Here is a 25,936-nt window from a genome sequence, read left to right as displayed (position 1 = left end):
AAACAGATTATCTGACCTCAATCACATTACTGTTTGAGGGATCTTGCTCTCCAACTGCCATTCATTTCTACATAAATTTGAACCGATTTTAATCTATTAGAAATGCTAAACAATGCTAAAATGTAATGACTAAATTCTATTTTGGAGCAATTATAAAAATTCTTGTAGGAAAATTTTTTTTTGTATTATAAAGAAACAATGCTTCTAAGAATTCTATTTATTTCAGAAGTTGTATGCAAAATAAATTAAATCCATTAATTATTTGATGAGTTTTTAATGGAATTGCTTTTATTGATAGTGGGCTGGATTTTCAGAGAGATGAACGACTCCTGGACTTCTAAAGATAGCAGGCATCATTTGATCCTGGGATTCCCCTAGTTTTTAGCAGCGTGGGTTAAGAATGTGGCTAAATTGCATAATGAGCCCACACTCTGCCCTCCCCGTCTGGCCAGGTTTTTGGAATTTTTGAGGAATTGGGAGAGATTTTCAATGAGTTGTGATGTACAACCCCTCACTGTTGACATGATCTAAAGGCTGAATGAGGGAACCTTTTGAAATATAAGTTTGAAAGGTCCCTTGGCAAACTATGGCTTTGCATCCACAACACGCCCATGGTCTGTCATACATCCCGTGTCAAGCTACATTCCTATTTAGCCCTTATACATTCTGTGGAGAATCAGTGAACACAATCGTACGGACAGCATTTGTGTTTTACCTAAAATTTAATTCTTTCATAGCTTTCTTAAAGAACTCTTTTCACTCCAGTTGTGTAGAGATGGCTCTCACCCACACAAATAACATTAACAAAAACTACTTAATAATTTTTAATCGTGTGTAAACAAACATTGAGCAATTGGCAGAATAGATGACAAAGAAATGGTCAATTAAGCAACGCTTCCCTTTCAGGCAGAGCTGTTTCCACAGATCGTGGGTAGCACGGTGGCACATGGGCAGCACGGTGGCAGTGGTTAGCACTGTTGCCTCACAGTGTCAGAGACCCGGGTTCAGTTCCCGCCTCAGGCAACTATCTATGTGAAGTTTACACATTCTCCCTGTGTCTGTGTGGGTTTCCTCCGGGTGCTCCGGTTTCCTCCCACAGTCCAAAAATGTGCAGGTTAGGTGAATTGGCCATGCTAAATTGCCCGTAGCGTTAGGTGTAGGGGAATGGGTCTGGGTGGGTTGCTCTTCGGAGGGTTGGTGTGGACTTTTAGATTAGATTAGATTAGATTAGATTACTACAGTGTGGAAACAGGCCCTTCGGCCCAACAAGTCCACACAGCCCCGCCGAAGCGCAACCCACCCATATCCCTGCAGCTACCTCTTGTTGGGTCGAAAGGCCTGTTTCCACACTCTAAGTAATCTAAGTAGGTACTCTCACTTGAGGCAGTGGCACTGAGCCAGAAAATTTCCCAAATACTGCTATCCACTTCCAGGATGAAAATCCAGCCCAGTGACTACACTTCATTGCCTGTAAAGGGCTTTTGACTGCCTTGCTAGTCACTAACATGCTGCCTATCTTTGCAATGCAATTTGATGTAGCAAGTCTTGGAAGATAAATGTTTCTTGTAGCTAAAATGTATTCCACAAATTATACTTGTAGAAATGTAAGCATTAACATTTTTGGTACTTGTACTTTCACAGCAATTAAGTATGATGGAGTTGATGTCATTGGATACACAGCATGGTCACTAGTAGATGGTTTTGAATGGGATGCTGGCTACAATACCCGACGAGGATTGTTTTATATTGACTTTCAAAGCAAAGAGAAGGAGAGAATGCCAAAATCATCTGCTTTTTTCTATCAGCAAGTGATAGAAGACAAGGGATTCCCACCTATACCAGAAAACAAACCTATTACAGGAACCTTCCCCAACAGTTTTGTATGGGGCATCTCTGAAGATGTCATACAGGTATTTCTTTTAAGTTCTTTAAAAAAAAAATGAAGGTTATTATATGGTCAATGCAGAATACAAGTTTGTCAACACTGTAGTTAACTGATCACTGCATCTAAATCAGTCACATCCCTTCCGCCATGATGGTTTCCCATCAATTATAACCTCTTTGCAAATGTTGACATATTTCAATGATTGTAGTTCATTCTGCACATCAGATATTGCAATATTGCTGGATTCTCAAACACTTATGTTTTCATTTTAGTGCATCGCATATCCCCATCTGAATTTTAAAAAATAATTTTTCAAATATTACTTCAGAAACATTGCAAATACAAAATAACTTAGGTCTCTTTAAACTTATTATGTTGTAGGGTAAAACCTTTTTAAGAAACTTAAAATATATTTTGAGGAGGTAAAGCATTTTCTGTTTACATTTAGATATTGAATAACATATCTTATGAGGTGAGCTTTTACTTTAATATTAGGGGAATGTAGCTTAAATTCCTGTTATTTTTCTTTGGAACTACTGTATGTTAGCTAGCGTGCAGCAGTTTGAGAGTGAGGAGCAATGAGCCTATGTTGAGAAGGGATAAACCAGGATAGGATTAACAGTCTCTGGGACAAATGTGATTAATTAAAGAAAGCCAGCATGGGTTTGTAATGGGCAAATCATGTTCAATGAATTTGATTTTTTTTAAATGCAGTTGGCGAAGAAATGTGCTGTATGTGCTGTATGTGGACTTCCAAAATAAGGTGCCATGTAACAGACTTGTCAACATAGAATATAAAAGGGACAATGACAGCACTGATACTAAATTGGTTTAGCAACTGGAATCAAAGTGGTCCTTTTCTTTTCCAGACTGGAATAGAATGGCATTCCCCACATGCTGATATTTTAACCATTTTTTTTGTCGATACCAATGACCTAGATTCAAACATGCAAGGCAAAATTACAAATTTTGCCAATGACAAATCACTTGGAAATATTGTGAACTGCAAAGAGGACAGTGATAATCCTGTCACTATGATTAGATTTAATAGTAGTTAGGTTTAATGATAGAATAGTCAGACAGACAGCAGTTGAAATTTAATGTAGAAAAATGTTAACTGATAAATTTTAGTCCGAAGAATGAAGAAAGGCAATATAAAACATAGGATAACATTGTAGAGAGGATGCAGGCCCTGAGGTCACGTGCATACAAATTTTTGATGACAGTTCAGGTTGAGAAAGTGATTAATAAAGTGTCCATGATCCTGGTTTTATGAAAGCAGTATTTGAAGACTAACTTACAATATCATTGCTTACCTTACTCAGTGGGGATTTTGAATTCATACCCTTCGCAATTTACAACTGAGATTAGACATCTTGTAATGCAAAAATATTCCAAACTTCAAATAGGGTTTTGGTGCCGATCCACAGGTCAGCATGAGAAATAAAACCGTTTTCTGTGTGAAAAGCTCAAGTGAAATCTGATCTGGGTTATAAACAGGGGCAACATCTTCAAAGACATGGGGAAGTTTGTGTGTCCTGATTGCCCCATCTGACCCGAGAAATGGAACAGCAAAAGGAATGAATGAACATATGTAGCAGAAGCGTTGACTTGCTGTGTAGTTTCTGCCCTTCTGTGTTTTCAGGTAGGCCTCAATCTACACTGCCAGAGCCTTCAGCATGTTATAGGAAAGAGCCTTATCCTAGACAAAGTTACAGTTAGACAGCACGGTGGCACAGTGGTTAGCACTGCTGCCTCACAGCACCAGAGACCCGGGTTCAATTCCCGCCTCAGGCGACTGACTGTGTGGAGTTTGCACGTTCTCCCCGTGTCTGCGTGGGTTTCCTCCGGGTGCTCCGGTTTCCTCCCACAATCCAAAGATGTGCAGGTCAGGTGAATTGGCCATGCTAAATTGCCCGTAGTGTCAGGTAAGGGGTATATGTAGGGGTATGGGTGGGTTGCGCTTCGGCGGGGCGGTGTGGACTTGTTGGGCCGAAAGGCCTGTTTCCACACTGTAAGTAATCTAATCTAATCTAATCTAATCTAAAAAAAAAACACTTCGGTCTCTGCCCATGTTGCAACAGCCACATTCTCTTCCTGCCCACCAACTAGAAATGGTGTAAATCAGGGATCAGTTGTCATCACAGAAAGTTGATGGAGGGCTTGAAACACATTTTGATACTTGAACTTTCTTGGTTTTAAGTTTTAAAGACTTCCAAATTTAAAAAAATGTGTTGTTTTGTAAATTGTACAAAGATGGTCCATGCAGAATTTGATTCCTTACAGCAGATTATTGGGTGCTTCAAATGACTGTAAAGTTCCAGAATATTGTCTGAGGCATGGGTACCCATGTGTACTGTGTGTTGATCTGGGTGGTAGATTGTTGAGGATTTTAATGCATATGTTGTCAGCATTCAGTTTAGAACATTGAATTTAGTTCTGCTTTCATAACACCGCATCTTGGATTTTAACTTCTCTGTTAAAGCTTTCTGTTAGTTACACAGGGCTAATGTCTTCATAGTAGGAAGATTCCCACTCCTGTCTTATTTAAAGGGATTGACAGCTACTTTTGGGTTAAATGCTGACTGACTCCTACTGATGGCTATTGTAATTGTAGAAATTCTTCGTGCACAAGTTTCTAAATGAGACCAAGCCAAGGCCAGTGTAGTATTTTTATGTTTTGTATTTGGCAACACATCTGAGAATTCTACTTATTCTTTTGTTAGCCTTATAGTACTTGTTTTGAACTTTCAGAGGGTCATGTTGTATAACATCTAAGCATTTCTCCGAATGAATAACTAAGTTCATAGCCCTACAGGGTTTGCCCATTCTTGGCAGTGATAGCATGAAAAGACATCTGAATGTCAAAGGACCCAAATTTTGTCCTATTCTCTTATCAGAGCCATGTAATCTATTTTTCTCATCCAAGGTCACAAAATACACAAAAATGTACATATCACACTGATCTCTTCTATGAGATTACTTATGGTGAAGCACAACAGATCTAACACTGATCCCTGCTGGGCTCCAGGAGTAATACATCCCCACAGAGAATCACCGCTGTTGACAAGAACATCTTGTCCATAAGAATGCAACCAATTCCTTATCCAACCTCAAAAGCAGTAGCCTTGGGCAATATCACTAGATTGTTAATCCAGAACCTTGTTCTAGGGACATTGGATTGCATTCCACCATGGCAAACTGCAACAAAATCTAAAGGAAAGAATAAAACTGGGTCGACAACCTGGCATTAGCCTAGGCATCAGAAATGACAACAGCAAAGAGATTGGACCTACAAAGTCCAACTTAGCATCATTTAGAGATTTGTGCCAAAAATTAGAAGTGTTGTCTCAGAGACCAGTTAACCAACAGTCTGGCATTCATACTCATGGAATCATATTTTACAAATAATGATTCTGGATTAGTGGTGCTGGAAGAGCACAGCAGTTCAGGCAGCATCCAAGTAGCTTTAGAAATCGACATTTCGGGCAAAAACCTTTCATCGGGAATATATTCCTGGTTTCCAGCATCTGCAGTCATTGTTTTTACCTCTTTTACAAATAATGTCCCAGTCACCATCCCTGGCTATGTCCTGAACCACTGGCAAGAAAGAAACCATAGGTGGTGGTACCACAGTGGTACATAGTTGGGATGAAGTTATTCTGGGAGTCTGCAATGTTGACTTCAAATACCTGTAATTCTCATGGCATCAAGTCAAGGAAATCTCCTGCTGATTACCCCCTCTGCTCATCTTGGTAATGAATCAGTACTCCATGCTGAACATCATCATCCTCACCAATCTACCAGTCACAAATGTGTATGTTTATGACAATTTCAGTAAGAAAGATTATCGCACAGTTCTTGGACTGGTGAAGTCCCATACACATCTTGTGGATAGCCTTAATGGGTTTGTATGGCACTAACACTGGTGTTTAATTCCAATAGACTTCAAATAGACTTAGGAGCTCAAAACTCGGCATTTGTGAGGTGTTGTGGGTTCCTGTTGAAGGGCTTATGCTTAAAACATCGATTCTCCTGCTCTTCGGATGCTGCCTGACCTGCTGTGCCTTTCCAGCACCACACTCTCGACTCTGATCTCCAGCATCTGCAGTCTCACTTTCTCCTACTTGTGGGCCATCAGTCAAAGCAGCATTATTATAATCAAGCATGACGTATTCCTCACTTTTCAACTACTGTCAAACCAGGGGATCAAAAATTGTGGAAAGGAGAGTGTGGAGGAGCATTGGACATACCTAAATGTATTAATCTGGTCAAACTTATCAAACAGTAGTAAGAGTATACACTGACAGTACTAAGAAATCCCACATTCAATGGATCAGATTTAAGCTCTGCAGTCCTACTGCATCTAGTTGTGAATGGTGATGGATAATTAAACAATTAACAGAACATAAAGGCTCCAGATATATCAATATCCTCAATGATGAGGAATCCGGCACAACAGTGCAAAAAGAAGACATTTTCATCTGTCTTCAGCCAGAAATCCCAAGTGGGTGAGCCATCTAAACCTGTTCTCAGAACCCAGCATCATAGATGCTAGTCTTCAGCCAATTCGATTAATTCCATGTGACATCAAGAAACAGCCGAAGATGTTGAATACTGCAAAGGCAATGGAGCGAATACGATTCCTCCAATTCTCGGATACCAAAACAGTCTAGGGTTAAATGCAGCAAGACCTGGAAAATATCCAGATTGGCCTATAAATGGTAAGAAAGATTCATACCACACAATGCTAGGCAATGACCATCTACAATCAAAGTAACCCTAACCATTGTTCCTTGACATTCAGTGGCATTACCCTTGCTGAATTCCTGAGCATGAAGCAGAAACTGAAATGGACCAGCTTTATAAATGTTATGGCTACAAGCCAGGTCAGAGGCTAGTAATCCTGCAATGATTACCTTAAATTCTGATTTCCCAGTACCTGTGTACTAGCTAGTCAGGAAAGTCATGAAATATTCCCCACTCACCTGGATGAGTGCAGTTCTAACAACACTGAAGAAGCTTGGCACAGGACAAAACACCTGCCTCATTTACTTCACATTCCAGAATGCCTCCATCACTGGTACTTAGTAGCAGCAGTGTGTACTAACTACAACTGCAGAAATTCACCAAGGTTCCTTAGACAGCACCTTCCAAATCCACGATCACTTCCAGGTAGAAGGACAAAGGCAGCAAATACTTGGGAACACCATCACCTGTAAGTTCCCATTCAAGCCACTCACTATCCTGACTCGGAAATATATTGCCGTTCCTTAAACATCACTGGAGAAACATTCTGGAACACTCTCCTGAATGGCATTATGGGTCTTCCTTCACCCAATGACTACAGTGGTTCATTACCACCTCAACGGCAATTAGAGTTAGGCAACAAATACTAGCCCAGACAGCAAAGCTCACATCCCTGGATGAATTAAAAAACCAAACTCGTTAATAGTGTTGAAAAATAATCAAGGTAAGTCTTGCGCAACCTAAATATGACAGACCTAAACTGGCCAAATAACGCTCCAGTCTCAATTAACAAAAAAGTGATGGAAGGCATTTTCGACAACACCTGCAAAAGGAATTAGCCTGCTTATGATCATTCCAGTTAGGCTCCACAGTGGAATTCAGCTCCTGACCTCATTACAGCCTTAATTCAAGCCTGGACAAAGAGCTGAAGTCCAGAGGTGAGGTGAGAGTAATTGCCCCTGACATCAAGATAACATTTGAATGAGTGTGGCATCAAGTAGCCAAAGGAAAACAGGACTCAATGGGAATCTGAAGGAAAACTCTTTGCCGGTTGGAGTCATACCTGGCACAAATGGAAGCTGTTTATGGTTGTTGGAGATCAGTCACCTCAGCCCTGGGATATCCCCACAATTCCTCAGGATAGTGGCCTAGGCCTAAATATCTTCAACTATTTCAATGACCTTCCCTCCACCATAAGGTCAGAAATGTGGATGTTCATTCACAATAAATATTCAGCACCATTCATGACTCCTCCACCACCAAGGCATGCCCATGTCCATTTGGTCAACATTCAAGCTTGTGCTAATAAGTGGCTTCAGAAAATGAGGTAACCACCACCTCACAACATTCAATAGTGTTACCATCACTAAAACCAACTAACAGCATCCTGGTGGTTACCATTGTTCAGAAACTGCCATATTAATGCTATGGCTACAACAGCATATCAGATCTGGAAATTCTGCAGTGAGTAACTCATCTCTTGCCTCCCCAAAGCCTGTCCACCATCTACATGGCGCAAGCGAGAAGTGTGACAAAATAATTGACATTGCCTTGGATGAGCGCAGCACTAGCAACACAAAATGGACTTTAAACCTTTCAGGACAAAAACAAGACAAGCTTGATTGGCACTCCAAACACCATCTTCAACATTCTCTCCTTCCATCACCAATACTCAGCAGCAGCAGTGTGTACCATCTGTAAGATACACTGCAGTAATTCACTAAGACTTCTTAGGCAGATCCTTCCAAGCCCGTGACCTCTATCACCAAGAAGGATAGTGGCAACAGATGCATGGGAAAACTACCACCTCCCCGCTCTGGCCATGCATCATCTTGACTGGAGCCTAAATTAATGCTCTTTCACTGTTGCTGGGTCAATGTCCTGGAAATCCCTCCCTACCAGCAGTTCAAGATTTCCTTTTCAAGTGAAATTAGGGTTAGGCAATAAATGCTGATGCAGCCAGTGAAGCCCATATCCTGCAAATGAATAGACAAAAAACATTAGAAATAGGAACAAGAATGGGCCATTTGGCCCCCTTGAGTAGGCTCCTGTTAGTGATTCAGTAAGTGATCTGATTGTGGTCATAACGTTATGTCCCTGATTGTCTAACATAAAATTTGATGCTGAGTAAAAATACACAGGAGTTGGTCAACGAGTCATTTGTGAAGTAGGATGGATAATGGGAAACCAAAGGATGTAGTTTATTTTGATTTCAAAGCGCATTCAATAAGTTCCAGCACAAGAGGTTAGTTCTTGCACAAAATGATTACTAATGAAATCAGAGACAATATCTTATTTTGGATTGAGGATTGGTTATTGAGACAAGGTCGGAATGAACACGGGATTTTCAGGTTAGCAGGATATAACTAGCAGGATATCACAGGAATCATTACTTGGACTTCACTATTTACAACTTTTTATAATTAGCTATTTCTGTTAATGAATGATCTAACAAGACTGATTCGAGCATATTCATGTTTTCTAGCAGGTTTGATACAATCTTCAGTGCGAAAGCAGGCAGTGAGAAGGAAGTAAAGAGGCTGCAGAGAGATATAGACAGGATAACTGAATGGGCAAGAACACAGCAGATCGAACTCAACGTGAACTTACTTGAATTTTAACTTTAAGTATTCACATTGTTAGGAAAAATAAAGTATGGATTTTTTTAATTGGGAGACTGGGAAATGTTTATATTTGAGAAATTAGATATCCTTGTACTTGAATAATGAAGTTAGTAAGCCGTTTGGAAGGTAGCTTGTATATTACAAGGGTGTTCAGAGCATCAGTACTACAACTCTACAAGGCATTGGTAAGGCTACACTTGGGGTACTTCATGTGTTTGATATCTTTACATAAGGAAGTATGACTCGTCCTGGAAAGAATACAATGAAGGTTCACTGGACTGGTTAGAGTCACAGAGTAATTCAACACTAAGACAGGCCCTTGTGCCCAATTCGTCTATGCTGATCAGGTTTTCTAAACTGAACAACTCCCATGTGCCTGGGTTTGGCCCATACCCCTCTAAACCTTTCCTAGCCATGTACCTCAAGAAAAGTTTTGGCTTTGTATGGGAAGAAAGCAGGTTGTACACGAAAATGATCACTCTTTGAAAAAGTTACTTATTCTCTGAGTCTTTGGCACTCTCTGCTTGAAACAGAAGTGGAAGCAAAAGGATGAAAAGTTATTAGAGGTTGGTGGGAATATAATTTTGAGGTTACAATCAGATCAGTCATGATGTTATTGAATGGCAGAGTAGATTCAAGAGGCTGAATGACCAATTTCTGCTCCTTGTTTGCATGTTCATATGTGAGCAAGACATGCTGGACAGAATGTTGTCCTCTTGTGCTGAAAGATCCTCAGTACCGTCCAGACTTTGATACAGTATGTCAGGGGAAAGACAGCCTGCACCAGGACTCGGGATACCTGGGGGGAGAGAGAAACAGGCACTGCAGCACTCACTGGGTGCCAGGGCAAATAGCTGTATAGAGAGACAGAGAGCTGGTGGCATTGTGGTAAGTCAATAGATTGGCAATCTACAACTGCAGCTAATGGTTCCTGGTATAAGAGGACTGATCAGTGAGGGTAGATTGAGTTGACCAGACCTATATGCCCTGGAGTTTAGAAGAATGAGAGGTCATGTAATTGGAACAGAAAATAACATCTCTTGAGGTTTCGAGCTAATCACTGTAAGGCAAAAGCTCTAATACCTCCTTTACAATGTTAGGCCATCCTTATATGCTAACATTCCACAGTATCTTCTGTTATGGTCATTAGCTGTTTCTGTTTGAAGTTAGTTACATTTGTGCTGACTAAATGCAATACCTTGATTATGAGCATGCATTCCACCTCAATGTCCATGCTATCGACTTGTAGATCCAGTGTACTATTTGCATCCTTGTTCAGATTTGGCAAACTGCTCAGCATATTCAAGGTGACCATTTGATTTGTAGCAGGTGTCAAATCCTTTATGCTGTACTTTGACTAGGGAGCCCTTGTAGTCAAGAGGGTGCAATATCTGTGGTTTGCACCAAATCACCTCCAGTGGTTTGTGACTGGCTTTTACAGTGAGCTGCTTCTGGAACAGGTTGGTGTGAAATCTTGTGATTACAAGTACTAAAGCAAATGTTTCACCCTCTGTATTGGAATAATTGGATTCTGTTTGAGAAGGTTTTTCCAAATAAAATTGGTTTGCTATCTTGCATGATGCACACTCAGTCCATTCTGCAAAGCATCATCTTCAAGAATTGTCTTTTTTTTGGATTGTGTTACTGCAGGGTGCAGTGTTCTGCTGCCAGAGCTGGTTTGAGAGACTCAAACATATATTGATAGCCTTCCTGTCACACGTATGACACAACCTTTTTATGATGATGCTTTATTGAGGAGGTTTGAAACAAATGGAGCCAAGAAATTGAAGACTCTAAGTGCATCTCTGTCGACCTTCATTGCCTTGTGGGGTAGGCATTTGTCTTACATAGAGTCATAGAATCATAGAGATGTACAGCATGGAAACAGACCCTTCGGTCCAACCTGTCCATGCCGACCAGATATCCCAACCCAATCTAGTCTCACCTGCCAGCACCCAGCCCGTATCCCTCCAAACCCTTCCTATTCAGATACCCATCTAAATGCCTCTTAAGTGTTGCAATTGTACCAGCCTCCACCACATCCTCTGGCAGCTCATTCCATACACGTACCACCCTCTGCGTGAAAAAGTTGCCCCTTAGGGCTCTTTTATATCTTTCCCCTCTCACCCTAAACCAATGCCCTCTAGTTCTGGACTCCCCGACCCCAGGGAAAAGACATTGTCTATTTATCCTATCCATGCCCCTTATAATTTTGCAAACTTCTATAAGGTCACCCCTCAGCCTCTGACGCTCCAGGGAAAACAGCCCCAGCCTGTTCAGCCTCTCCCTATAGCTCAAATCCTCCAACCCTGGCACTTTGAGTCAGGATGGATTATATATCTTGAATATATAGAGCTAAAAGAATTGATGTGATTTATATTCACCTGACATTTCTTCCTGTTGAACACAAATACTTCAAAGCAAGCCACTGCCAGTGAGTGAAGGTTCTGAGCATGCTCTTCTTTGGTTTTGTCCATTACTGCTATATCACTAGTGAACACATGCATCCAGACACCATTTCTGTAATTCTGTTTGAGTGCTGTTGGGACAGATCATTACTGACAGATAAACCAAGAAAGGTAGTCTCTGGAAGTCATGACTTCCAAATGATGATGTTCTGAAGGTAGTGACTTCCTGAAGTTCCTATATGAAGGGAACCAATCAAAATCCAAGTTTGGCAATGATCTTGGCGAAGACTTCAGCTTTTGTGAACTTGGGATCTTACTCCATTAGAGTTAGAATTTTGGGCAGGCATCCCTTTTGGGAAATGTTTAAATATTTCCTGTCTAGAGAGATATGTGAGTGTGCCATCCTTCTTTAGTGTGTGTGTAATTGTGGTGATCGACATGATCCAATTGTGTTCCATGTCATTCATCTCACACTTAATCTTTTCTTTATATGAGTGCTGCATTTTCTATGAGAATAGATTGAGACAATTGCATCCTTTGCTGCAATACATCATCTTCTCTGAGGTGCAATTCCTATAGTGTTGAACGTTCTGGGTACAACTGTAAATCCCAATAATGAGTCTTTTTAGTCTTCTATGCTACTGTGGGAGCTGGATGATTTCATGAATAGCCACAATGTTGACACAGCCTTACCACTGCTGCCATCCTTGTGCTTTCCAGGTAAGATATTTGTAGTGTCCATGGCAAACTGCTATAACTGCGAGGCATTGTGAAACTACCAGTGCAAGGGATAGGCAATATATTTAATGTAGTTAATTTAGCTGTTGTCTCTGATTGTGTCACTGAGGGTCAACAAGTCTGGTTCATGTGCTTCAGAAATTGGGCTGGTTGGAAATTTAGAACATAGAACATAGAACAGTACAGCACAGAACAGGCCCTTCAGCCCATGATGTTTTGCCGACCACTGATCCTCATGTATGCACCCTCAAATTTCTGTGACCATATGCATGTCCAGTAGTCTCTTAAATGTCCCCAATGACCTCGCTTCCACAACTGCTGCTGGCAACTCTCACAACTCCCTGTGTAAAGAACCCACCTCTGCCATCCCCTCTATACTTCCCTCCAACCAGCTTAAAACTATGACCCCTCATGTTAGTCATTTCTGCCCTGGGAAATAGTCTCTGGCTATCAACTCTATCTATGCCTCTCATTATCTTGTATACCTCAATTAGGTCCCCTCTCCTTCTCCTTTCCTCCAATGAAAAAAGTCCGAGCTCAGTCAACCTCTCTTCATAAGATAAGCCCTCCATTCCAGGCAGCATACTGGTAAACCTCCTCTGAACCCTCTCCAAAGCATCCATATCTTTCCTATAATAAGGTGACCAGAACTGGACGCAGTACTCCAAGTGCGGTCTAACCAAAGTTTTATAGAGCTGCAACAAGATCGCACGACTCTTAAACTCAATCCCCGTTAATGAAAGCCAAAATACCATATGCTTTCTTCAACACTCGTGTACCAGCACTCGTGTCAATTTTGATTTTATGTGTATGCCAGTTATCTTGAACAAATTATAGGTAAAAACAATGACTGCAGATGCTGGAAACCAGAATCTAGATTAGAATGATGCTGGAAAAGCACAGCAGTTCAGGCAGCATCTGAGGAGCAGTAAAATCGACGTTTTGGGCAAAAGCCCTTCATCAGGAATACAGGCAGAGAGCCTGAAGGGTGGAAAGATAAATGAGAGGATGTGGGGGCAGGGAGAAAGTAGCATGGAGTACAATAGTTGAGTGGGGGAGGGGATGAAGGTGATAGGTCGGGGGGGGGGTGGAGTGGATAGGTGGAAAAGAAGATAGGCAGGTAGGACAAGTCATGGGGACAGTGCTGAGCTGGAAGCTTGGAACTGGGGTGAGGTGGGGGAAGGGGTAATGAGGAAACTGGTGAAGTCCACATTGATGCCCTGGGGTTGAAGTGTTCCGAGGCGGAAGATGAGGCGTTTTTCTTCCAGGCATCTGGTGGTGAGGGAGCGGCGGTGAAGGAGGCCCAGGACCTCCATGTCCTCAGCAGAGTGGGAGGGGAGTTGAAATGTTGGGCCACAGGGCGGTGCGGTTGATTGGTGCGGGTGTAAGAGGTGTTCCCTAAAACGCTCTGCTAGGAGGCGTCCAGTCTCCCCAATGTACAGGAGACCACATCGGGAGCAACGGATACAATAAATGATATCGGGGGATGTGCAGGTAAAACTTTGATAGATGTGGAAGGCTAATTTAGGACCTTGGATGGAAGTGAGGGAGGAGGTGTGGGCGCAGGTTTTGCAATTCCTGCAGTGGCAGGGGAAAGTGCCAGGATGGGAGGGTGGGCTATAGGGGGGACGTGGATCTGACCAGGTAGTCATGGAGGGAACGGTCTTTGCGGAAGGTGGAAAGGGGTGGGGAGTGTAATATATCCCTGGTGGTGGGGTCTTTTTGGAGGTGGCGGAAATGTCGGCAGGAACTGGGCGGAAGTTCAGGCGGAGCGCAAAGCCGGTCGGGAAGGTAAGTGATTGTTATTTGAGTGGGTGTGTTCTAAACCCCAGGTCCTACAAAGTAGGGTCTCCCTCCTTCCCTCCTTCTCTAACCTAAATTAAGAGTCCACAGACTTGCCACAAAAAGAGGGTCTAAGGAAGTTTGGATTGAAGAGTGAGGCTTCAGCTCAGGAGTCTTTGACAAGGAGGTTGAGTGAAGTGATTATGCCACAGTTGAAGAGGGTGAAGACATGACTGCCCAGCTGGTTCAGTGCGCTAGGTGCTTGATGTGGGAGGTCAATGACTCTGGCTCGTATATGTGTGGAAAGTGTGAGCACATTCAGCTATTGACCGAGCATATTGCAGCACTGATGAAAGAACTCGAGGACCTTAGGCTCATCCGAGAGAACGAGATCTTTCTGGACAAGACCTTCAGCCAGGTTATTACACCAATCATGCCAGAAGAGAGCAGACGATGAGGAAGGCAGAGAGGAGACAGGTGCAAGAGACCCCGGGAGAAGTACCTGTCAGGAACAAGTTGAAGCTTTTGGAAACAGTAGAGACTGATGACACTGCCAGTTCGCAAGGTGGCCAGGTCTGTCAATCAAAAGTTGGTGCAGAGGCAGAGCGGAAGAGTCGGACATCGCACAGAGCTGTGGGAATAGGGGACTGCATCGTGAGAGGAACTGACCGGGGTTTTTGTGGCAGCAGACAGGATTTAAGGATGGTGTGTTGCCTTCCTGGTGCCAGGGTGAAAGACATCGCGGACAGAGTGCAGGAAATCCTCAAGGACGAAGGTGAAGAGCCAGAGGTGGTGGTACATGTCGGCACAAATGATGTCGGGAAGAAGAGGAGGAACATACTACAGCGGGACTTTGGAGAACTAGGAAGAAGGCTGAAAAGCAGGACGTCCAAGATGGTTATCTCTGGTTTGCTTCCAGTTCCTTGGGCTGGTGTGGCCAGAAACAGGGAGATAATGGACTTGAACGTGTGGTTGGGGAACTGGTGCAGGAAGCAAGGATTTGAGTTCTTGGATCACTGGGGTATATTTTATGGTAAGCATAAATTCTACAAGAGAGACGGTTTGCACCTTAATAGGTTAGGGAACAGCATTCTGGCAGGCAGGTTTTTTACTGCAACACCGCTACATTTAAACTAACTAGCGGGGGGAGGGGACAAACTGGATGTTTAAAAAGGAAATTGAAGGGAAAGTAGAACAAGAGAAGTCAAGAAAGACAACTATTAATGAGGCAGAAAACTCAGAAAGGGATCATGCTGGAAGGTTGAGTTGATGGGAAGGGTGAGAGCTGTAACAAATTAAAAATACTATACATGAATGCATGAAGCATTAGACATAAGATGGATGAGCTTGAGGCTCTTTTGGAAATTGGCAGATATGATATTGTGGGGATACTGAGACATGGCTTCAAGTGGACAGGGCCTGGGAAATGAATATTCAAGGCTACACATGCTATCGTAAGGAAAGACTGACGGGCAAAGGGGGTGGGGTGGCCTTGTTGGTAAGGGAGCATATTCAGTCCCTTGCGTGGGGAGACCTAGAGTCAGGGGATGTAGAGTCAGTGTGGATAGAGCTGCGAAATACTAAGGATAAAAAGACCCTCTTGGGAGTCATCTACAGGCCCCCAAACAGTAGTCTGGATGTCGGATGTAAATTGAATCAGGAGCTGAAATTGGCCTATCGCAAAGATGTTACTACAGTTGTTATGGGGGATTTTAACATGTAGGTAGACTGGGAGAATCAGGATGGCATTGGACCTCAAGAAAGAGACTTTGTGGAGTGCCTCAGAGATGGATTCTTAGAGCAGCTAGTGCTGGAGCCGACCAGGGAGAAGGCAATTCTGGATCTGGTATTGTGTAATGAACCAGAATTGGTCAGAGACCTCAAAGTGAAGGAGCCATTGGGAAGTAGTGACCATAATACATTAAGCTTCAATCTGTAATTTGAGAGGGAGAGGGTACAGTCAGAAGTGACAGTACTTCTGCTGAATAAAGGGAACTATGGAGCTATGAGGGAGGAGCTGGCCAAAGTTCAATGGTGCAATACCTTAGCAGGGATGACAGTGGAGGAACAATGGCGAATATTTCTGAGTATAATGCAGAAGTTGCAGGATCAGTTCATTCCTAAAAGGAAGAAAAATCCCAGGAGGAGGCATGGGCGGCCGTGGCTGACAGGGGAAGTTAAGAAACATATAAAGTTAAAAGAAAAAAAGTATAACATAGCAAAGATAAGTGGGAAAACTGAGGACTTGAAAGCTTTTAAAGAGCAACAGAGGATTACTAAGAAGGAAATACGCAGAGGGAAAAGTAGGTACGAAGGTAAACCTGCCAATAATATAAAGGAGGATAGTAAAAGCTTTTTTAGGTATGTGCAAGGCAAAAAAATGGTTAGGACTAAAATTGGGCCCTTGAAGACAGAAACAGGGGAATATATTACAGGGGACAAAGAAATGGCAGAAGAATTAAATGGGTTCTTCAGATCTGTGTTCACTGGGGAAGACACAAGCAATCTCCCTGAGGTAACAGTGGCTGAAGGACCTGAACTTAAGGGGATTTATATTTGCCAGGATTTGGTGTTGGAGAGACTGTTAGGTCTGAAGGTTGATAAGTCTCCAGGGCCTGACGGTCTATATCCCAGGGTACTGAAGGAGGTGGCTCGGGAAATCGTGGATGCGTTGGTGATTATTTTCCAGAGTTTGATAGATTCAGGGTCATTTCCTGAGGATTGGAGGGTGGCTAATATTATACCACTTTTCAAGAAAGGTGGGAGAGAGAAAGCAGGAAATTATAGACCAGTTAGTCTGACCTCAGTGGTGGGAAAGATGCTGGAGTTTATTATAAAGGACAAAATTACGGCCCATCTGGATAGTAGTAACAGGATAAGACAGAGTCAGCATGGATTTATGAAGGGGAAATCATGCTTGACTAATCTTCTTGAATTTTTTGAGGATATAACTCTGAAGATGGACGAGGGAGATCCAGTAGATGTAGTGTACCTGGACTTTCAGAAAGCTTTTGATAAAGTCCCACACAGGAGGTTAGTGAGTAAAATTAGGGCACATGGTATTGGGGGCAAAGTATTAGATTGGATTGAAAATTGGTTGGCTGATAGGAAACAAACGGTAGTGATAAACGCTTCCATTTTGGAATGGCAGGCAGTGACCAGTGGGGTACCGCAGGGATCCGTGCTGGGACCGCAGCTTTTTACAATATATGTTAATGATATAGAAGATGGTATCAGCAATAACATTAGCAACATTGCTGATGATACAAAGCTGGGTGGCAGGGTGAAATGTGATGAGGATGTTAGGAGATTACAGGGTGACCTGGACAAGTTAGGTGAGTGGGCAGATGCATGGCCGATGCAGTTTAATGTGGATAAATGTATGGTTATCCACTTTGGTAGCAAGAACAGGAAGGCAGATTACTACCTCAATGGAATCAATTTAGGTAAAGGGCAGTACAGAGAGATCTGGGTGTTCTTGTACACCAGTCAATGAAGGCAAGCATGCAGGTACAGCAGGTAGTGAAGAAGGCTAATAGCATGCTGGCCTTCATAACAAGAGGGATTGAGTATAGAAACAAAAAGGTGCTTCTGCAGCTGTACAGGGCCCTGGGTGAGACCACGCCTGGAGTACTGTGTGCAGTTCTGGTCTCCAAGTTTGAGGAAAGACATTCTGGCTATTGAGGGAGTGCAGCGTAGGTTCACGAGGTCAATTCCTGGAATGGCGGGATTACCTTACACTGAAAGACTGAAGCGACTGGGCTTGTATACCATTGAGTTTCGAAGACTGAGAGGGGATCTGATTGAAACATATAAGATTATGAAAGGATTGGACACTCTGGCAGCAGGAAACATGTTTCCGCTGATGGGTGAGTGCCGAACCAGAGGACACAGCTTAAAAATACAGGGTAGACCATTTTGGACAGAGATGAGGAGAAACTTCTTCACCCAGAGAGTGGTGGCTGTGTGGAATGCTCTGCCCCAGAGGGCAGTGGAGGCCCAGTCTCTGGATCCATTTAAGAAAGAGTTGGATAGAGCTCTCAAAGATAGTGGAATCAAGGGTTATGGAGATAAGGCAGGAACAGGATACTGATTAAGAATGATCAGCCATGATCATACTGAATGGCGGTGCAGGCTAGAAGGACTGAATGGCCAATTCCTGCACCTATTGTCTACTGTCTATGATTTGGTTTATGCGAAGGTTGGTAGGGTGGAAGGTGAGCAAATTATGTTGATTGTAGAAAAAGTTTCTAGTTGCCTGATTTCACCCACACAAATGTGTGAGATTCAGTGTTTGTTCTCTGGTTGGAAGTTCTTTCACTCTGCATCTTGACTTGGATCTGTCTTAATATGACCATCACATATCATTTTATGTTTGCACAGATTACTGATACACTCTTTCTGCTAATGCCATACAACTGTACCTGTGTTGTGATTAGTTGTGTCATGATATAGACTCTGCATGGACAAGCTCAATGCACTTTTGTACCTTGCATAGATCTTGGAATGCTGAACAGTTTACAGTGGAAGCAATAAATTACCACATAGCTTGTTTGCTTTATGTGCTGGCTACAAAGTCAATATCGTTTGCAACACCTCATCCTTGCAGTTGCTGTCGTTCGTCTGCAACGGCTTCATGTTTTCCATTCTTTGCTAGCAGTCAATCGGTACTTTGACCTTTCTTTTCTAGTGGATGTTTTTGGAACATTTTGATAGGTGTTAAAATCATTCTCCACTCCAATTGTTCAGTCTCCAAAGAAATTTCATTTGCATCCTTGTTAGGGCAACTACTGACAAATTGATTCCAGTGATTATTGCTGGTAGGTCATTAATTCTAATTGATGAATTCCAAACTTGACTCTGAAGTGCAGCTGATCTTCTAGAACTCTAAATGGCTTTGGGGATATTTCTGGTCAGCAGATTGTAACCCCTCTTTTCTACATGGTGTGAGACTCGAAGCCGACCGACAGCGCGGCCTCCCAGTCGTTCCTGTCCTCTATCACGGAGGTCCTAGATGACGGAACACGAGAGAGGCTGGACCAGCCGCTATCTCTGGATGAACTGACCAAGGCCCTCGAGTCCTTCGAAAAGAATAAAACTCCCGGAAGCGACGGCTTACCGGTCGAGGTTTATTCCGCTCTTTGGGACTTGATCGGCCAGGACCTGCTGGAGGTGTATGTCAGTATGCTCCGGGCAGGTACCATGAGTGAATCCATGAGGAAAGGCATCATCACCCTCGTCTACAAGCGGAAGGGGGAGAGGGAGGAAATTAGAAATTGGAGACCAATCTCACTGTTAAATGCAGACTACAAAATCCTGTCAAAGGTCATCGCCAACCGGGTCAGGTCTGCTCTGGGATCGGTGATCCACCCGGACCAAACCTGTGCTGTACCGGGCAGGAAGATCTCTGAGAGTCTCGCACTCCTCAGGGATACGATCGCCTACGTGCAGGACAGGGGGGTGGACACCTGCCTCATCAGCCTTGACCAGGAGAAAGCCTTTGACAGGATATCGCATACATATATGAGGGATGTCCTCTCCAAAATGGGCTTTGGGGAGGGAATCGGAAATTGGATCAGACTGCTCTACACCAACATTGTCAGTGCAGTCTCAATCAATGGGTGGGAATCAGATAGCTTCCCTGTAAGATCTGGAGTCAGGCAGGGATGCCCCCTCTCACCCGCCTTGTTTGTGTGTTGCATAGAGCCATTTGCCGAATCCATCAGGAAGGATGCGAGCCTGAGAGGGGTGACTATTCCTGGCAGCGGGGGCCTGCAGGTTAAGGCCTCCCTGTACATGGATGACGTCGCTGTTTTCTGCTCGGATCCGCTGTCCGTGCACAGACTCGTGTGCATCTGCGACCAGTTCGAACGGGCCTCGGGGGCCAAGGTAAACCGAGGCAAGAGCGAGGCCATGCTCTTCGGGAACTGGGCCGACCAATCCTCTATCCCCTTCACCGTCAGGACTGACCACCTGAAGGTGCTGGGTATTTGGTTCGGGGGGGCTGGGGCGTGCGCCAAGACCTGGGAGGAGCGGATCAGGAAGATGAGACAGAAACTAGGCAGATGGGGGCAACGGTCGCTCTCCATCGCGGGAAAAAACCTGGTCATCAGGTGTGAGGTACTCTCAGTATTGCTATATGTGGCACAGGTCTGGCCTATCCCCAGGACCTGTGCCGCCGCAGTCACCCGGGCCATCTTCCAATTCATTTGGAGATCAAAGATGGACCGGGTCCGAAGAGACTCTATGTACAAAGACCGGTGCAATGGGGGAAAAAACACGCCCAATGCCACCCTCACCCTGATGGCCACCTTTGTGTGTGGCTGCATCAAGCTGTGCGTGGATCCCCGGTACGCAAACACCAAGTGTCACTACGTACTGAGGTTCCACCTGTCCCCGGTGTTGCGAAGGATGGGCCTGGCCTCGCTGCCGCGGAACGCTCCGAGTAGTTGGACCGTTCCGTATCACCTGTCCTTCGTGGAGAAATTTATGAGGAAAAACACCTTTGACCACAAGTCCATCAGGAAGTGGTCAGCACGTAGCGTCCTTGAGACCCTTCGGGAAAAGGAGAGGGCGGATCCTGTCGAGCGGTTCCCTGAGCAGACTGTCAAAGCCATTTGGCAGAATGCCTCATCGCCAGAACTTTCCAACAAGCACCAAGACGTGGCTTGGCTGGTGGTGAGAAGGGCTCTGCCTGTGAGATCCTTTATGCACGCCCGGACTCTCTGCCGCACCGCACGCTGCCCTCGAAGTGGCTGCGGGGGGGATGAGACTGTCACACACCTCCTTCTGGAATGTGCCTATGCAGAGGAAGTCTGGAGAGGAATGCAGTGGTGCTTGTCGAGGTTCGTCCCGAGCAGCGCCATGACGCGGGACTCCGTGCTCTACGGCCTGTTCCCCGGGACTCACACCGAGACGAACATTAACTGCGCCTGGAGGATCATCAACTCGGTGAAGGACGCTCTCTGGGCGGTCCAAAACCTGTTGATCTTCCAGCTGAAGGAGTTGACCCCGACCGAGTGTTGCAGACTGGCACATTCCAAGGTCCAAGACTACGTGTTGAGGGACGCGCTGAAGCTTGGGGCAGCTGCCGCCAAGGCGCGGTGGGGAAAGACCACCGTGTAAGATCGGCCTGCCGAAAGAAGAACAGGGGGCCCATACAGACGTTTTTTTGGGCTCTGCTGATGCCTCAGCCAAATATATGTATATATACAAGATTGAAAAAATGCACAGGATTGTAAAGGACAAGAATAAAGTCGAATCTGTGTTTGTAAATATGGACATATGTATGGCATGATCCAATGTACAGACCATCAAATCATTTATGAATAAAGTATATTTTTGAAATAAAAAAAAATTTAAAAAAAAGTGTGAGTACTTTCACAACTAATCTATTCAGTTCTACAACTGTTTGGTCTTGAAACCTGAGCTGCATTCTTTGTTTAAAGAGTATGAACTCTGAGTCGAGACCTGTGGCTATCCAGTCTATCTAGGGGAATTTAGTATCCCTCTTGCTCATTATTTTTGCCTGCTTCAGGCACTATTGATATGCAGGAATGTTCCAGTGATCCTATTACAATGCTATATGCATTTAGCAATGTTTCTATTGTGCTTTCTGCTTTTGCCTTTTATTTTAACTTTGTTATGTTTAAATTTGTGTGCATGTTTTTGTTGTTCAGCATGAAGATAACTCCTGATTGCCATTTAAATTTTAATCAGCCTTTAGGTAGCGCAGTTTTGAATTAACTGGCTGACGATAGGAGTTGGGATGTCATGTTGCAGCTGTACAGCACATTGGTTAGGCCACTGTTGGAATATTGTGTGCAATTCTGGTCTCCTTCCTATCGGAAGGATATTGTGAAACTTGAAAGGGTTCAGAAAAGGTTTACAAGGATGTTGCCAGGGTTGGAGGATTTGAGCTATAGGGAGAGGTTGAATAGGCTGGGGCTGTTTTCCCTGGAGCGTAGGAGGCTGAGGCATGACCTTATAGAGATTTATAAAATCATGAGGGGCATGGATAGAATAAATAGACAACATCTTTTCCTTGGGGTGGGGGAGTCCAGAACCAGAGGGCATAGGTTTAGGGTGAGAGGAGAAAGATAGATATAAAAGGGACCTAGGGGCAACTTTTTCACACAGAAGGTAGTACATGTATGGAATGAGCTGCTAGAGGAAGTGGTGGAGGCTGGTACAATTACAGCATTTAAAAGGCTTGGATGGTATATGAATAGGAAGGGTTTGGAGGGATATGGGCCGGGTGGTGGAAGGTGGGACTAGATTGGGTTGGGATACCTGGTCAGCATGGACGGGTTGGACTGAAGGGTCAGTTTCCATGCTGTACATCTATGACTGTATGCTTGTACAGACCTAGCTTGAATGTACTCAGTTTGAAAAAAAAACCTTATTTTTTTCTGTGTTCCGAACATGGAAACCTCTGATATAGTGTTGTTTCTTGTTTGCTATTTCTCCCCATGATTTTCAAATTTGTATTGCTGACTTATTTGTTCTGCTTTTTTACATCAAAAGAGAACAATCACCACTGTATATCATGTAATAATACTCCTGTGCTATCTAAATGCAGCACAAATGAGTTCCATGAATTGCCTTTACTTGTAGAGAGGTTTCATTACAGGTAATGAATATTACAGAGTGATCTCCAGGAATAGCCTGGTCCAGGGTGCAGCAGTGTGGTTTGCCTATGACCTCTGGATATTTGATTATATCCAGGTACAGGCTCCTCTGCTTTTTTGGGGGGGGGGTTTTAAAGGGACATCACACCCTTATCATCCTCTTTCCACTCCTCGCCTCCCTTTTCTCTTCCCTCACTTCACTGCCCATCCCTATTTCAGCTCCTTCTCTTTGGTACGCAAAGTGGCCTCCTATCAGCCTTGGAACTTGCTCACACAAAAACTGCTGTCACAAAACTGAAAGAAAGAGATACACAACCATAGAGAATCATTCTGAGATAAACGCAATACCATTTGTAGATCACGCAGAACATGGTCAGAAGTCATGTAGTCAGAATGTCAGATGATCAAAACAGCAATAATAGAGAATTGGTTATCCCATGCAAACATAAACCAAAGAATATGGATTTTTTTTTAAGAAACTAGAAAGATTTCATTTGTTAGAAACCAATGCGGAAATGCATAAGAAATGCAAAACAATAAAATTGTTGCAATTGTTGCAAGGAGAAAATGCTTTTACTTACACGTTGAACTGGCTCAACGTTTCAATTTATTTTAATCAGCAAATTTAGTACAATTTGAATTGCAGAATATCTTCATTTTCCTCTAATTATGAGTTGAAAATAAAGGCCCTTATACCAACGTTTTCCCTCAAATTTAAGCGGAAAATTGCATTGTAGAGTAAATGGAACAGAGCCTACCTACCTACCTTTCCATGCAGTGTGTTGTTCTGCAGTTCAACTCCCTCTAGTGGTCACATTCAATAACACACCAGAAACAACCTAGTTATTTTATTTGGACAGAAAATTATCTTAGCAGCAAAATATATCTTCTTGGCGCCTACACATTTATATAATTTTCAGACAAAATAATTTTGAGGCATGAAGAAGTTCCGTATTTTTCAAAAAGTCATGGAATAAGTATTTAAATACATTATTCAGCATTAAGCTTCTGTGCAGTCCAAAACTAATGTCCTTAATTTATGTAGTAGCAATTTTTTTAAAAAAAAATCCTCTTTTCATTTTGGTTTTAGGTGAATTTAGTGCTTATAAAGAAGGGAGTAATAGAACATCAATGTTGGAGATTGTGACTTAATCATGGAATTAATGGATATTGTGACAGGAAAGTTAATTTATACTAACTGTGAAGTTATGCTGCCATTGCAGGAGTAGCTCTGGAGGAAATTCCGGAATGAAGTATTTCCAGATCTGGCATACTATAGGCCAGTATTGTGGAAAATCTCCTTAACCATCTGTCTGATTGTGTGATGGTCATCAAATGAGCAATGATGGAAATGGACATCTCTGAGAGATTACTGTCCACTTTTCATGATCCCATTTCCCACTGTCATTTCTAGAAGCTAGTAGAAGAAATGATTGCCCATTTCAGGGTAATATATGTAAATAAGTCCATAATGACATTGGGCATACAAAATCCTATTTTCAATCACATTTGCCTCACCTCTGACAATATTTAAAATTAGGTAAAAACAATGACTGCAGATGCTGGAAACCAGATTCTGGATTAGAGTGGTGCTGGAAAAGCACAGATGTTCAGGCAGCATCCGAGGAGCAGGGAAATCGACATTTCGGGCAAAAGCCCTTCATCAGGAAAGAGCTGATGATGAAGGGCTTTTGTCCGAAACGTCGATTTCCCTGCTCCTCGGATGCTGCTTGAACTGCTGTGCTTTTCCAGCACCACTCTAATCCAGACTAACAATATTTAAAGACTGATTGCATACATTACAACAGTTTTACTTTTGGGCAAAAGAATACAACAAGAAAAGTGACTCAATTACAGCTGACAAAAGAAATTAAGGAAAGTAATAGATTCACAGAGGAATCATTAAAAAGTTGCAAGGGAAAAAAGTGCAAGTCTAAGGACTAGGAGCACTTTAGAATTCAGGAAAGTAAGATCAAGAGTTGATTAAGAAGAGGAAAATAGAATATGAGAGTACAGATGCAAGAACCATAAAAATGGAGTAGAAGAGTTCCTATATGTATGTTAAAAAGAAATAAAGATTACTGTAGACAAATGAAGGCTCCTCATAAAATAAAACGTGAGATTGGAAATAGAGTATTCCAGTACTATCTGCAACATTATGGTCCAATGTATCCCCCACTCTACTATTACCATTAAGTCAGGGGATCAACCTTAGTTCATTGGATCTGCCAGAAGCAATAGCAGGCATGCCTAAAAATGAGATCAACCTGGTGAAGTTACCAAACAGGACTGTTTATGTACCAATCAGCAAAATCAGCAAGTGATTGACAGAGCAGAGTGATCCCACAATCAACGGATCCGATCAAAGATCTGCAGACCTGCCATGTCCAGTCGTAATTGGTGGTGGACAATTAAACAGCTCACTGGAGGAGGACACTACATAGATATCCCCATCCTCAATTATGGAAAATCCCAACGCATCAGTACAACAGGTGAGGCTGAAGTATTTGCAGTAATCTTCAGCCGGAAGTGCCAAGTGGCTCAGCCTCCTTCAGTAGTCTCCAGCATTACAGATATCAGTGTTCAACTAATTCAATTCACTCCACGTGATATAAAGAAATGATTGGAGGCATAGGCCCTGAAAACATTCTGGCAATAGTACTGAAGACTGATGCTCCAGAACTTGCTGCTTGCCTAGCGGAGCACTTCCAGCACAGTTACGATACTGACATCTACCCGACAAGGTGAAAAATTGCCCAGGTGTGTCTTGTACACAAAAAGCAGGACAAATCCAATCCAGCCAATTACCACCCCATCAGTCTACTCTCGATCATGGGTCAAGTGATGGAAGGTGCAATCAACAGCGCTGTCAAGCAGCACCTGCTCAGTAATAACCTGCTCAGTGATGCCCAGTTTAGATTTCACCAGCATCACTCGCTCCTGATCTTATTACAGCTTTGGTTGAAACATGGACAAGAGAACTGTATTCCAGAAGTGAGATGACAGTAACAGCCCTTGACATCAAGGGGTGGCCAGCCCTTCGCCTGAGTGTGGCAACAAGAAGCCTTACCAAAACTGGAGTCAATCAGTGTCAGGAACAAACCCTCTGTTGGTCGGAGT

The 25,936-nt window shown here is 43.2% G+C and overlaps 1 protein-coding gene across 1 annotated transcript in view; it reads left to right on the top strand.

Annotated features, from left to right (window-relative positions):
- kl (klotho) overlaps positions 1–25,936 on the top strand; it is a 97,142-nt gene that overhangs the window by 39,124 nt on the left and 32,082 nt on the right. Inside the window, exon 3 of the mRNA XM_072577230.1 lies at positions 1,642–1,910. Coding sequence (XP_072433331.1) covers positions 1,642–1,910 — 269 coding nt within the window. The remainder of the gene's footprint in view (positions 1–1,641; positions 1,911–25,936) is intronic.

This window comes from Chiloscyllium punctatum, chromosome 9 (genome assembly GCF_047496795.1).
Source record: "Chiloscyllium punctatum isolate Juve2018m chromosome 9, sChiPun1.3, whole genome shotgun sequence".
Lineage (NCBI taxonomy): Eukaryota > Metazoa > Chordata > Chondrichthyes > Orectolobiformes > Hemiscylliidae > Chiloscyllium > Chiloscyllium punctatum.
The sequence above is the reverse complement of the archived record's forward strand: the minus strand, read 5'-3'. Positions and strand labels throughout refer to the sequence as shown.